The 14,727-nt window shown below is 39.2% G+C and overlaps 1 protein-coding gene across 3 annotated transcripts in view; it reads left to right on the top strand.

Annotated features, from left to right (window-relative positions):
• LOC309870057 (uncharacterized protein C10orf67, mitochondrial) overlaps positions 1-14,727 on the top strand; it is a 153,369-nt gene that overhangs the window by 94,186 nt on the left and 44,456 nt on the right. For all 3 annotated transcript variants that reach the window (XM_082742132.1, XM_082742131.1, XM_082742133.1), the window contains one exon: positions 14,249-14,308. In XM_082742132.1, coding sequence (XP_082598258.1) covers positions 14,249-14,308 — 60 coding nt within the window. The remainder of the gene's footprint in view (positions 1-14,248; positions 14,309-14,727) is intronic.

Raw genomic sequence — 14,727 nt, 5'->3', positions numbered from 1 at the left:
AGTGTATTTGGAAGTGAAAATATTTCAGTGAAAGTCGTATTCAGCATTTGTTGCACAAATGAAAAATGTTTTTTATTAAGAATCACATAATGGGCTTTATGCTTTGTCTTCTTGTAGTGTTCTTGGGGAACGGTGATAGCATTTTATTTGTAGTTTGTTGATACTTCAGTATAAATTAAGGACCTAAGATACAGTTGTGGGAATCAGGAAAAGATAGATTTGAGATTGGTATCAATTTCTGTTCTTCCCTAGTTACTCTCAGCCAGTGGCAGTTGCTAGGTCCTGACCACATGTATCACCCTGGAGGTTACAGAAGTGTGACATTCAGGTGCCCACAGAGCAGCCATCTTGCCTCCCTCCCCGCCACTGCACGGTGTTGCTTTATTTTATTTGCTTGGGTTTCAACTGTGGGTTTCTCTCCAGTTCCCACTGGGAGCTAAGGCCAGTCTTGAACACCAGATTATTTAGCCAGAGTCGTGATACGGCCTAGACTTGGGTCTTATGTCTGTGAACATTTGACTTGCTGTTGCCCATTCTAACTGCCATTATTGCATGTACAAGTTCTGCTTCTTGGTGCCATGAATTCTGTCATAGACCTCAGTACCATAGGACTACTTCAATATAATGCTGGCCAGAGTCCAGCCTGAGGTAGCTGCACCCCCCTGAACACTGGGATTAGACTATTGGCCACCCCCTTTGGATCTAACTCTACCAACTTTTTAGTTTCTCTAGACCTGAGCACTTCAGGCCCAGTGTCCCCAGGTCCCAGCTTTGTCCTCATTCCCTGGGATAATTTTACAATACGTCATTTTTTTTCTTAAGGAATATAATTTCATGGAAGATGGTACTTGAACTTTTCTTCATTTAATATCCCTTTGTTTTCTTTTCCTGTAGTCTCTGCATGTTCATTAAAAAAAAAAAAAAAACCCTGAACTGGGGCACCTGGGTGGCTCAGTGGGTTAAAGCCTTCAGCTTTAACCTGCCTTCAGCTCAGGTCATGATCTCAGGGTCCTGGGATCGAGCTCCGCATCAGACTCTCTGCTCAGCAGGGAGCCTGCTTCCTCCTCTCTCTCTGTCTGCCTGCCTCTCTGCCTACTTGTGATCTCTGTCAAATAAATAAATAAATAAACTCTTAAAAAAAAAACAACCCTGAACTTTAATTAAAGTTACTCATTTTCCTTTATGTATTCATTTAGTACATATTGCTTTTAACTTGTATATCTGATCAACCTGAGATAACCAGTGATATTTCACTGAATTGATTTAATGGAACCAAACCCAAAGAATTCTTTTTTTAATTTAATTTAATTTTTTTCCAGTGATCCATAATTCATTTTTGATACACCACACCCGGTGTTCCATGCAATATGTGACCTCCTTAATACCCACCACCAGGCTCAACCAACCCCTTATCCCCCTCCCCTCCAAAACCCTCAGTTTGTTTCTCAGAGTCCACAGTCTCTCATGGTTTGTCTCTCCGTCCAATTTCCCCAACTCACTTCTCCTTTCCATCTCCCCATGTTCTCTGTGTTATTCCTTATGCTCCACACATAAGTGAAACCATATGATAGTTGACTCTCTCTGCTTGACTTATTTCACTCAGCATAATCTCCTCCAGTCCCGTCCATGTTGATACAAAAGTTGGGTATTCATCCTTTCTGATGGAGGCATAATACTCCATAGTGTATATGGAGTATCTTCTTTATCCATTGAAGGGCATCTTGGTTCTTTCCACAGTTTGTCAACTGTGGCCATTGCTGCTATGAACATTGGGGTACAGTTGGCCCTTCTTTTCACTACATCTGTATCTTTGGGGTAAAGACCCAGTAGTGCAGTTGCAGGGTCATAGAGTAGCTCTATTTTTAATTTCTTAAGGAATCTCCACACTATTTTCCAAAGTGGCTGCACCAACTTGCTTTCCCAGCAACAGTGTTAGGAGGGCTCTCCTTTCTCCACATTCTCTCTAACACTTGTTGTTTACTGTCTTGTTAATTTTGGCCATTCTAACTGGTGTAAGGTCGTACCTCAATGTGGTTTTGATTTAAATCTCCCTGATGGCTAATGAGAATGAACACTTTTTCATGTGTCTGTTAGCCATTTGTATATCTTCTTTGGAGAAGTATCTGTTCATGTCTTCTGCCCATTTTTTAACATGATTATTTGTTTTGTGTGTGTTGAATTTGAGGAGTTCTTTATAGATCTTGGATATCAGCCCTTTGTCTGTAGTGTCATTTACAAATATCTTCTCCCATTCCATGGGTTGCCTCTTTGTCTTGCTGACTATTTCTTTTGCTGTGCTGAAGCTTTGATGAAGTCCGAAAAGTTCATTTTCACTTTTGTTTCCTTTGCCTCTGGAGACATGTCTTGTGGCCAATGTTGAAAGAGTTACTGCATATGTTCTCCTCTAGGATTTTGGTAGATTCCTGCCTCATGTTGAGGTCTTTTATCCACTTCGAGTTTATCTTTGTGTATGCTGTAAGAGAATGGTCGAGTTTCATTCTTCTACACATAGCTGTGCAATTTTTCCAGCACCATTTATTGAAGAGACTGTCTTTTTTCCACTGTATATTTTTTCTTGCTTTGTCGAAGATTCTTTGACCATAGAGTTGAGGGTCCATATCTGGGCTCTCTACTCTGTTCCACTGGCCTATGTGTCTGTTTTTGTGCCAGTACCATGCTGTCTTGGTAATCACAGCTTTGTAATAAAGCTTGAAATCAGGCAGCGTGATGCCCCTGGTTTTGTTTTTCTTTTTTAACATTTCCTTAGCAAGTCGGGGTCTCTTCTGGTTCCACACAAATTTTAGGATTGTTTGTTCTAGCTCTTTGAAAAATGCCGGTAGAATTTTGATCAGGATGGCATTGAAAGTATAGATTTCTCTAGGCAGTGTAGACATTTTAACAATGTTTATTCTTCCGATCCATGAGCATGGAATGCTCTTCCATCTTTTTGTGTCTTCTTCAATTTCATAAGTGTTCTGTAGTTACTCGAGTACAGATCATTTACTTCTTTGGTTAGGTTTATTCCCAGGTATCTTATGGTTCTTGGTGCTATAGTAAATGGAATCGATTCTCTAATTTCCCTTTCTATATTGTCATTGTTAGTGTGTAAGAAAGCAACTGATTTCTGTACATTGACTTTGTATCCTGCCACATTACTGAATTGCTATATGAGTTCTAGTAGTTTGGAGGTGGAGTCTTTTGGGTTTTCCATATAAATTGCCTTGTCTTCTGTGAAGAGAGAGAGTTTGACTTCTTCTTTGCCAAATTGAATACCTTTTATTTCTTTTTGTTGTCTGATTGCTGTTGCCAGGACTTCTAGTACTATGTTGAACAACAGTTGCAAGAGTGGACATCCTTGTCATGTTCCTGATCTCAAAGGGAAGGCTGTCAGCTTTTCCCCATTGAGGATAATATTTGCTGCCAAACCCAAAGAGTTCTTAAGGATTGTTAGGTTATGCAACTTTATTAGGGAATCAAGGTACAATTTTATTTAGAGTTTTAAAGACCTTACAAAGGATCTCCTTCACCAATTTCAAAGTGGAATCCATCCCTCTGTTGGACTTGGTGCCTCACACATGAATAACATAACATAACATAACATAACATAACATAACATAACATAACATAACGTGTAGTTACCTACAACAAATGCCATGAAGTGTTATGGAGTTCAGTGAATCCATTGGTTAAAAGTATACATATGGTGAGTGCACTTTCAGTTTTATGCCACCAAAAAATTTTTTTAAAGATTTATTTATTTTAGAGAGAGAAAGGGAGAGAGCATGAGCAGGGTAGGGGCAGGCAGAAAGAAAGAGAGAGAACCCTCAAGCAGACTTCCCACTGAGCACAGAGCCTGATATGGGGCTCAATCCCAGAACCCAAAGATCATGCCCTAAGCTGAAACCAAGAGTTGCTGCTTAACCAGCAACTCTTGGAACCATCCACACTCTCCTCCGGCCAACAGAATTGATTGGCATGAGCCTGGACAGCCTAGATTGTAATTCTGGTTAAGGTACATAACATTTCTGTTAGTTTACATGAAATAAGGCATGAACATATTTTTTAAGTTAATTGCTTATGTTAAAATTAAAGACTTTAATATAGAGTATTAGATTTTTGTACAACCATTGGAAGAGCTAGGACAAGTATTAGGAAAGCAACAACAACAAAAAGATTTCAGACTGAAGCACCTAAATAACTGATTGATAGGAGATCAATAAGAAGTCACTGCAATTTTTAGGAACCTTTGACAATTTCCTACCACATAGCTTAGTCTCAGTGGCAAAGATAGTGTTTCTTAAGTCTCTCCAAAAAGTCATTATGAAACTCATGACTGTCCATTCATCTTGCTTAAAATACCCCTGGATAACCTTTCCCAATGTTCCCATCAAAAATACAGTCCTTGGAATTCCTCAAATGTTGTGTCCTTTAAAAATTTTAAAGTTTAATATATTTTCATATAAAAGATATAATTTGTCATAGGACATTTGACACTTATACCATTTCTGGGCCTTTCATTTCTTAATCTTTTTTTAAAGTAGGCTCCACACCCAAAGTGTGGCCTGAACTCACAACCCTGAGATCAAGAGTCGCATGCTCTACCAATTGAGCCAGCCAGGCATCCCCCTGGAGCTTTCATTTATTAATGTAGATCTAAGCAATCTAAGTTTCCATCTGGTATCATAGTTCCTCTTCCTGAAGAACTTCCTTTTGCAGCTCTTAGAATGCAAGTCTGCTAGCAATGCATTCTCTCTCTGTTCCTTAATTGAGTTTCTTGAATTTGTGGTTTGATGTCTTTCATTTAACTCCTGCCCATTATCTCCAATTATCTCTTTTGCCCCATTCTCTCTCCCTTCTCCTCTTAAGACTCCAGTTACACATATGTTAGACTGATACTGCCCCACACTCTTGGATGTTCCGCTCATCAATATTTTTTTCTAAAGATTTTATTTTATTTATTTATCTGACAGAGAGAGAGAGAGATGACAAGTAGGCAGAGAGGCAGGCAGAGAGAGAGGGGAAACAGGCTCCTCGCTGAGCAGAGAGCCCAGTGTGGGGCTTGATTTCATGACCCTGAGATCATGACCTGAGCCGAAGGCAGAGGTTTAACCCACTGAGCCACCCAGGTGCCCCTCATCAATTTTGAACTATTTTTTTCCTCTTTGTATTTTAGTTAGGGGAATTTCTTTTGTCCTACCTTCAAATTGATGAGTCATCAGAGAAATTCTTCATTTTTTTTTTCATTTTTTAGAGATTTTATTTATTCATGAGAGAGAGACAGAGGCAGAGAGAGAAACAGGCTCCCCAAGGAGTAGGGAGCCTGATGTATGACTCAATCCCAGGACCTGAAGCCCAAAGCAGCTGCTTAACCATCTGAGACACCCAGGGGCCCAAATTCTTCATTTTTAGTGTTATCTTTTTCATTTCTAGTATTTCCATTTAACTCTTTATATATTTTTTCATCTTTATCCTGAAATTCATTATTTATTATCATCCCATATTGTTAACCTTTTCTCCCAGCTTTTTTAACATTTTCAATTATAGTTATTTATAGTTCTATTAAAGTCCCCATCTGATAGTTCCAAGATCTGGGTCATCTTTGAACCTGGTTCCATTGATTTCTTTGTCTGCTGAAAACAGGTTCTTTTTTTCCTTGCCTTTTTTCTGTCTCATAATTTTTGATTAAATACCAAACATCCTGTGTAGACTAGTAGAAATGGAAGTAAATAGTATTCATATCTGCAAAGGGCATTCCTCTTTTTATATCAGATTGTTATGGCAACAAGTTGAGCCAATCTAGCTACAAGTTGAATTGAGTTGAGTTTGGTGGTTGCTGTTGTTCTTCTTAAAGGACTGCAACCATGATACTCCTTTTGCAGTGGGTATGTGCTTGGAGTGGGAATGAGAGGAACAGAATGATTTTCTCTGTGAGCTGCTCCTCCCTTGACTTTGCGGAATCTGTCCACTGGTGCCACAGAGGAAGTCTTTCTCTATGTTCCTATCCCTCCCTCAGTAGTAGGCAGCCCTTGCTTGGTAATCCATAAGTAAAAAAGAGAGGGTTCTCTCTTGTTCTAATTCAGACCAGCCTTTGGGGAGTGCCGTGCGCCTGGGCCTCAGACGTGGGCTTTCTCAGGACTCCTGCCCTTCCTGCCTGTGGTCCTCTTCCTCTGCCTGTATCTGAAGCTGACCTTGGGCAGGAGTTTCCTGTCCCTCCTGCAACAGTAGAAACCTCCACTTGGTATTATTACAGACTCCAACGCCCAAGACAATTGCTTACCAGGGAAGGAAAATGTTTCTTTTGTTTTTTCCCCCTACCATAATAAGCCTTCACCAATGCCCCGGAAGCAAAAGGCTTTGCTGCCCTCCCCAGCAGCTGAAAGTTTTTCTTTCCTAGGAAGGAAAGCTCTGGGAGAAGTGGGTGGGACTTGGTGTCTCACACTTCTCCATTGATCACCTTCTTTGAGTCTGATTGACCAGAGAGTTTGCTTCCCCTCTCCCAGGGACTTAAGACTTTTCCTTCTATCTCAGGGAAGGTACTTTTCTCTTAGCATCTGCTGGTCCCTTCCTGAAGCCTGCACCATCAACAAGTGTCTTTGCCCTGCCCTCAATAACCCTCCTGAGCATCTGGTAGGAGACGGGATAAAAAGTTGAGAGTGAGTGTGAACTCCCCTTATAATATGTCCCCCCAGCTAGTTCAAACTGCTCTGTTAACCATTCTTGCTCTTCAGTGGTTCCATACATTTTAGCTTATTTTTCTTACCTGCTTGTGTTGCAACTGGTGGGTGTTGCCTTTGCTATAGGTGAGACTGTGCATCATATCTCCCATTGGAAGGTCTTGCTCCTCTTTGGAATTCTTGTTGCCTGGTTGTGACCTCAGTTCTTTGATGGGTCCAAGAAAGTCTGTGGCTTTGTAGTCTATTGGGATTTTTCTAGTAATTAGTATAGCAGTGGCTTTTTTTTTTTTTTAAGCATCCTATGTGGGATGCCAGAAGTCTGAATTTTTTTAAAATAAAATATTCATACTTATAGCAAATTTTCTCAATAAAGAAATGTCAAAGAAGAAAGTAAAGAAGAATCCTGCCACCCAGAGTTAATTATTAAAAACTCCTTGTGACCATCCTTTCAGACAAATCTTGATGCAGATTTGCACATACACCATTCAATGTATATAATAGATTTCATACGGTATTTTACTCCATGGAGCTTGCATAATTTACTAAACCAACTTCTGTCAATTTAAGAGGGTCTTCCAGAGATATTGTTTCTATTCTTTGGCTATTATAATCAAGGGCTTCATCATCATTAGTTGAGACATTTCCATCATGGAAGAGTTTTGAGTACAAATTTTTAAGATTAATTTAATAGAAGGTTTATATGTAAAGTCTAGGATGATCTAGAGCCAGGGGAGGAGGCCTCATCCACATAAACTTTTTTTCTGAGATTTGCATACAGCCTGGATCAGCCTGGATTCTGTAGGGCTTTGAAGCCCCATCATCTGCCAAGATGTCTGAAAGCCCCCTGGCAGACAGGAAGTGGCCCCTTGAGGCACATCAAATGGGCTTTGGGCTGATTCCAATGAAGACTTGTCCTATTTTTGAGAGAATTCCCTAGCTTAACAATATTGTTAGAAGAAAATTCACTGGATATATATGTAGATAAATGTTTTATTTTTACTTTTGGCCTATTCAATGATTAATGCTAGTTTGCATACAATCCCATATTTTATTTCAATATTTCTAATTCCCTTCTCCTCTCTAATTCCCCAGTTTTTTTTTTTCTCCAAATTGTGAGCACACAGAGGTGCTGTGTGCTCAAGCACAGAGGTGCTTCTGCTCACACAGAAGAGAGGTTCTCCTCTCTTCATGGGCTTGTCATTCCTCCCACTCCTCTACCAACCAACATGCACTGGGGCATACTAGTGTGTAAAAAATGGGTGTTTGGGTTAAAAAAAAAAAAAAAAGGAATGTCAATGTAAAAGTCAAGATTAATGAAATTTTAGGGGCAGAAGATGATCTTTCTTCATGATGAGATAGAAAGATTGTTTTGATAGTAATATATTTACTGGCTTAAAGGAGAGAGAGGCAAGAAGGCAGGAAAGCCCACAAAGGATGGCCAAAAGTTTCAGAAGAGGGATGTTTGTGGAAATTAGGAGAAAGAAGAGAATGTATTGACTCCTTCATGGACATGAGAAGGAGAAAGTGGATCTGATAAGAACTATGGTTAATCTAATGGCGATTAATAAACAAAATTTCACATCTTCTGTTATTACAAACCTTGCTGTTGATTTCTAATTTAGAAAGTTAGCATGTTTTTAACATGTTTTCAGTACTAAAAATGAAGAACAAACTTAAGAATTAAAATCTCTGTTATAAATGAACCTGATTTCTTAATTTTATGATTTTTTATTATATATATAAATTCAACAGAAAATGAGAACCACTTACAACAAATTATTTCTAATCACAATTTTTGGTTATTTTTATAATTATTCAATTTACATTTTCCTACTTAGGAAGTTATCTGCTTTTCTATTAATATTACCATTCATTTTCACCTCTATCTGTTGTTTAGCAGTCCAATGTTTGCACCTGTCAATGAAGCAGCCACATAAAGACCAGCGTGCGTATTCCAGAGAAAGTGGAATGTCAGCAGCTGACAAAACAAAATGACGGTTTAATGTGCACAGAGCCAGGATTCAATATAACATGCTCTAGTAGAGTTGAAAGTTCAACTTAAACTGGAGAGCAAACACTCTAGTCTACATGTGGTGCCTTTTTTTTTTTTTTTTTTAAATGAAAAGAGAAGCTATCTTAGTCCTTGTAGGAGTATTGTCTTTTGGAGAGATTGAATAATTATTTGCTTTATAGAAGATATGGTATAGCAACAGTCTTATCTTTAGTTATTAAAGAGTTGATCATTATGTGAGAGGCAGGAAAAGGGAGCCTTGAAAAATTGGAACTCGTTTTTACTATATGTGAATGTAAACAGAGTCTTTTTGATAAACTTTCAATTATGGATATGACTTTGGATATAGTGAAGTAAATAAATACAAAGGTCTTTCTACATGGGAACTTATTTTCTTTTACCAGATCGCTTTCCTAACTTTTTGTGGATTACTTTTTAAAATTTGGGTTAATTTTTTCCCCATTAGCATACTGGCAAGTGCCCTCCAAAGCTTGGAATTCTTAACTCCAGTGATTTCCTCCATCCATTGTTAACCAAATGGCAGTGAACAGGCTCTGTACTTCTTGTGCCTGAGGGAGAGACGGTTCCAGGGGATTGTGCCCTTTGAAAACAAAGAAGTGGAAAGATTCTAAAAAGTGCACACCTTTGTCACTTTGATCATCTTCACGGTTTTGAATCCATGGAAGGCTAACGATAACAATCACTTTCAGGTTTTGTTAGTGTTCCTGTATCTTAGGCTTTGTTTTTGTTTAGCTTCCTGTCACATGGGCCACGGGAAGACTGAGTCATGGTCCATAGCAGTAGTTGGTGGTTTCTTCTAGGGAGTTTGAGATAGCATGTCAACAAGTAAAGGAGCATTTATTGGCCGCAAAGGGCTCTCCAGGACTGTGAGGACCGATGGAGTAGGAGTTAGAGTTTTGAGAACTAAAGTAAGAGCAATGGGTTAGGGTTCCAGGTTTGAAAATTCCCTATCAGCCAGGGATAAATCAGAACTGTAGTTCAGCCACACCTGGACACAGGCTTCATCCCTGACCTTCTGCTTTTCTCTCTCTGTAAATTGTATGAATGGCCTTGTCTAAGTGTTCAGCTTCAACTAAAATATTGGTGACTCCAAATTCTATGTCGAGGATTAACCCCCCTCCCAAATTCCAGGCCCTTGTCTCTGTTGCCTATTATATGTCATCATTTGAATGTGCCCTGGGTTTCTCAAACTCTAAGTATCTGAATCCAAACTTACCAAATTCTTCTTCATTAAATAAGAAAAGAATACTAGCATACAAAATTGTCTCTACTTTGATTTTTTTTTTCCTTGTCTTCATGAATGATACCATTGTCCATCTAGTTGCCCAAATAAGAAATTCTAGGCAGGTGCCTTCTCACTCAGAGTGCCCTAAGTTCTGCCTCTTTCAAAATGCCTCTCAAATACGTCCCTTCTGCCTCAACCCTGTCCTGTTTTCTGTTGTATCTTTAGTTCCTGGAATGCTTCCTGTCACAAAGTAAGAATTTAGCAAATATTTAGTGAGTGAAAGAACAAATAGAACAAACAGCCATTGGCTCCATAAGAAATACAGATAATTCAGGGAATGAACAAAAAAGACATTTTTAAAATAAATATATTTGGGGAAGCATTCATGAGAAACTTCTCCATTAAGGAGGGACAGGCAGCTATGGGAAAGGAACAGTATAAGGAAAAGAATAATTTCTTGAAAGTAACAACAACAAAAATAAAACAGCAGTGGGCAGGGCTGGATAATAAAACTGACACAGCTGAAGACCCAGATAATAATCTGGAAGATTGGTGGCTCAGTTGGTTAAGTGTCTGACTCTTGATTCTGGCCCCAGTCATGATCTCAGGGTTGTAATATCGAACTCCACATTGGGTTGCTTGCTTAGCACTGAGTCAGCTTAAGATTCTCTCTCTCTCCCTTTCCCTCTGTCCTTTCCACCACGCTCTCTCTCTCTTAAATTAATCAACCAATCAATCTTTTAAAAAATAATCTGGAAGGTTAAGTGAACAAAGTCTCTTAGAACATGGTGTAAAATGGCAGACAAATTTTGAGAAAAGTTAAACTATGGAGGATGAATCTAAGAGACCTAATACCTTTCTTATAGAGTTTTCAGGAAGCAAGATAGGTACAACAGAAGTAAGACAGCAATAAAAGAAATAAAAGAAAATTTCCATAAACTAAAGCGAAGAAACATTAATGTTCAGATGGGAAAGCCCTATTAAGTACTGAATGGGATTTAAAAGAAAAGCAGAGAATCTGTTGTATTTCATTAAATCTCAGATTCCATTAAATCTCAGATTGTAAGGCACATCCTTACTTTAGGTACCATGAGCAAAACTGTTGCCTATTAAATTATGATGCGCACACCAGTTATAAGGCACCTCAGTTTCAAAAATGTTAAAACATTGAGTGGGACATAAAATATGTCTTAGAATTGATGAAAACATCAAGTACATCCTGGTGAAACTTTAGGTCTCTAAGAATTAAGAAGAGAAGAGAAGAAAAAAAAAAACAGTTTATCTGTAATGGAACAAAAACGAGGAAACTAATTTTCTCATTGGCATCACTGGTTGCTACAAGAAAATAAAGTTTTCAAAAGGAAAAAAATTTTGAATCCTAATTCTTACATCCAAACTAAAGTCTCAACTGAGTATGTAAGAGAAATAAAGATATTTTTGAATGTGTGAAACTCAGAAAGTTTACTATACATGGAACCTGTTTAAAAAATTATTCAAGAATGTAGAGAGAATCCAATATGCAAGATGATAAGGATGCAAGAGTAAGGAGAAAGTCAGTGTGACTCAGAAGAAGGGGAGCTAGAAAATGAAAAGTTGTAACATTAAAGCTCTCTGGGAAGAGCCTCCTTTCAGTAGCAAAGCTTAGTTACAGATTCACTTACAGTCTTCTCTGTGGAGCCAACTATACTTCTTGGTCCTATGGTAAGTAATAGCTGCGGAAACACATTTCATTTCACTTTTTAGAATCAGGCTGTAGACAAAGTATGGGGTACCTAGTTTAAGAAAAATCCTATAGGGCACCTGGGTGGCTCCGTTGATTAAGCAACTGCCTTCAGCACCTGGGTGGCTCCGTTGATTAAGCAACTGCCTTCAGCTCAGCTCAGGTCATGATCCCTGGGATCAAGTCCTGTAGTCCTGGGATCGAGTCCCGCATTGGACTCCCAGCTCTATGGGGAGTCTGCTTCACCCTCTGACCATCTCCTTGCTCATGCTCTCTCTTACTTTTTCTCTCTCTCTCTCGCAAATAAATAAAATCTTAAAAAAAAAAGAGAGAGAAGAAAAGAAAAGAAAAGAAAAATCCTATAGACATGAACAACATAAACATAACATGGCTTCCAAAAACTGGGAGGTTGAGAGAGAGAGAAGAACTTCCCATCTTTCACAGCAGGGATTTAATAAATCAAAATATAGAAGTTTATATATTTTGAAATGATAATAAAGGCAACTATGATATGAGCGAAACATTTGCAGATTAATAAAAAAAAAAAAAACAGGCATCTGAGGGAGAGACAGAAGGCGGAAGGTAATGTGAATGTTTTAAATTCTTAAATCTTTATTCGTGGAGAAGCCCAAACCAATAAGGGCTGTTATTTATTTACAATAATGATGAGAAAAATGAAAACAAAACACAATGAACAAACAAAACTTTAGCTTCTGGGAAGTGAGAGTTTCAGGTTCGTGACTGATATTTGCAGTTTGTTTAAAAAAATGCATGTATTGGGGCACCTGGGTGGCTCGGTGGGTTAAAGCCTCTGCTTTCAGCTCAGGTCATGATCCTAGGGTCCTGGGATCGAGCCCCGCATCGGGCTCTCTGCTCGGTGGGGAGCCTGCTTCCTCCTCTCTCTCTGCCTGCCTCTCTGTCTACTTGTGATCTCTCTCTGTCGAATAAATAAAATCTTTAAAAAAAAATGCATGTATTTATTACAAAAAATCTAATGTAATACAAGGGGTGTCTGGGTGGCTCAGGCGGTTGAAGGCAGACTTTTGATTTCAGCTCAGGTCCTGATCTCAGGGTCATAGGGTTGAGCCCCTACGGGGGGGGGGGGGGGGCTCATGCTCAGCAGGGGGTATCCTTGACATTCTGTCGCTCTTCCTTCCTTCTGCTCCTCCCCTCCACCTGAGCACACGCATGCTCTCTCTCAAATATATATATAAAATCTTTAAAATAAACTAAAGTAATGGGAAGAAGTTAATAGGTGGGTGTATAGAAATAAATGATAATATATGCGAAGTGCCTGGCACAGAATTGGCACTCAATAAACTATAGCTTTTATGGCTGTTACTACAAATTTTGTTGTTTTTTTTAAAATTTGTGGCAGTTGATGTCAGCTGTGTTCTCTCTGTTCCTTCAGATATAAATAAAATTGGTTCAAACCCACCTTCTGTGCTTTATGGCAGCCTAGAGCATGTCCAGGGCTTTCCACAGATGCCCATAGCGTCTTCTGGTGGCTGTCTCCATGTCTGGCTCCTCCTTCCATGGAACTAAGTCAGTTTCTGAGTTTTGCTGTGCTCTGCTTCCCATTTTTGTTTAATCAGACCTTGAATTCAGTCCAATTCTGTGATGTCTACTAAAAAAAAACCCACTCTCAGGACCTTTTTGTGTATGTAAATTTTGGGGAGATTTGAAGAAGGGAGGGGACAGTGACCAGGCATCAGCAAGATGCCATTTCAAATTGAATAGTGGCCATCACCCCTGGAACTGGTCCCTGGCAACGTTACCACACCAAGCCTTTTGGCCTTGCCTGGCCTCCCCCTCTCTCTCTCTTTCTCTCTTCCCAGTTCTTCTAATTACTCAAGGGGAGCTATCTCAAAGTTCTAAGACCACCAAGCCTGTGGCCTTGCCTGGGCTCTCTCTCTCTCTCTCTCTCTCTTCCCAGTCTTTCTAATTACTCAAGGGGAGCTAGCTCTAAGTTCCTTTTACTTTATTCTGTAGAACTCTCTAGTTCTGGACCTGGCTCTACACCTTCCTGGGTGGGGCCCACCTCACCAAGGCGGGCAACAGATTCAAGGCCTTTTGCGTCACAGAACCCACCAGAGTAGTGGTAGTAATAAGGAGTCCCTTCTTCTGTCTTTTATGTAGGAACCCAGAGATAGCTAACCAAGCAGACTTTTATATTCAGTATGTTTTCTCACCATCATCTGCTCCTATCATCAGAGAAATAACAGTGGTGAAAAGTCATTATAATCATTTAAAATAAAGTCTTCTTAAAGTATTTGACTTCACTGAGTAATAACTGACCGCTTCATTTTTTTAAAAAGTATAATAGTAAAATTTGGCCAATTCAGATTTATGAGTGCAGAGAAATGTACTTTGAAAAGATGGTAGTAGGAAAGTTGGTCTTAATGGGTGTGATTACACAGTTACAAAGGCAATGTACAAAAGCCCTGGACTTCGTACAAGAGAAGGCCGAGAAGCCCCCTGTGGGACTATGGTTTGCATATTCCAAGGCTCAGTTGCCTGTCTCTAAGCTGAGGAAAAACCACATCTTTATGCACTGATTTGAAATGTATATTTACATTGTTTTATTTTCACACCAGGTGAAGCACGCAAAACCAGCTGCAGTGCAAGAAGAAAAGGTGAAATTGCCAGTGGCTAAGGTATATTATTGACTAATATGACCATTACTACTAACATGCTTACTGTTTATATTGATGCTGGCTATTCTGCAAAAGTGGCAATGACTTTGAAAGCTACACTGAGAGTCAGTCTTATAAAGAGACAAAGGACCTGATTGCCACTGTAGTCTGATTCTGGGATACGTCCCTGCTGGATCCAAAGAAATCTCTCTCATTCATGATATGCCTCCAATTCCACTGTTAGAGATTCATTCCTTTTCCTAAACTTTGTCCCCTTGTAAAATATAAACAGTCCTGAGAAATGGATGACATAAAGCTCTCAGGGGATTGATTTGATCAGATCCTTTCCTGAGAACAGTTTTGGTAAGAAAAAGGAAGGAAGGAAGGAAGGAAAGAGAGAAAGGAGAGGAAGGAAGGAAATAAATAGAGTAATTGGAGCA

This window comes from Mustela nivalis, assembly GCF_964662115.1.
Source record: "Mustela nivalis genome assembly, chromosome: 7".
In the NCBI taxonomy this organism is placed as follows: domain Eukaryota; kingdom Metazoa; phylum Chordata; class Mammalia; order Carnivora; family Mustelidae; genus Mustela; species Mustela nivalis.
The sequence above is the reverse complement of the archived record's forward strand: the minus strand, read 5'-3'. Positions and strand labels throughout refer to the sequence as shown.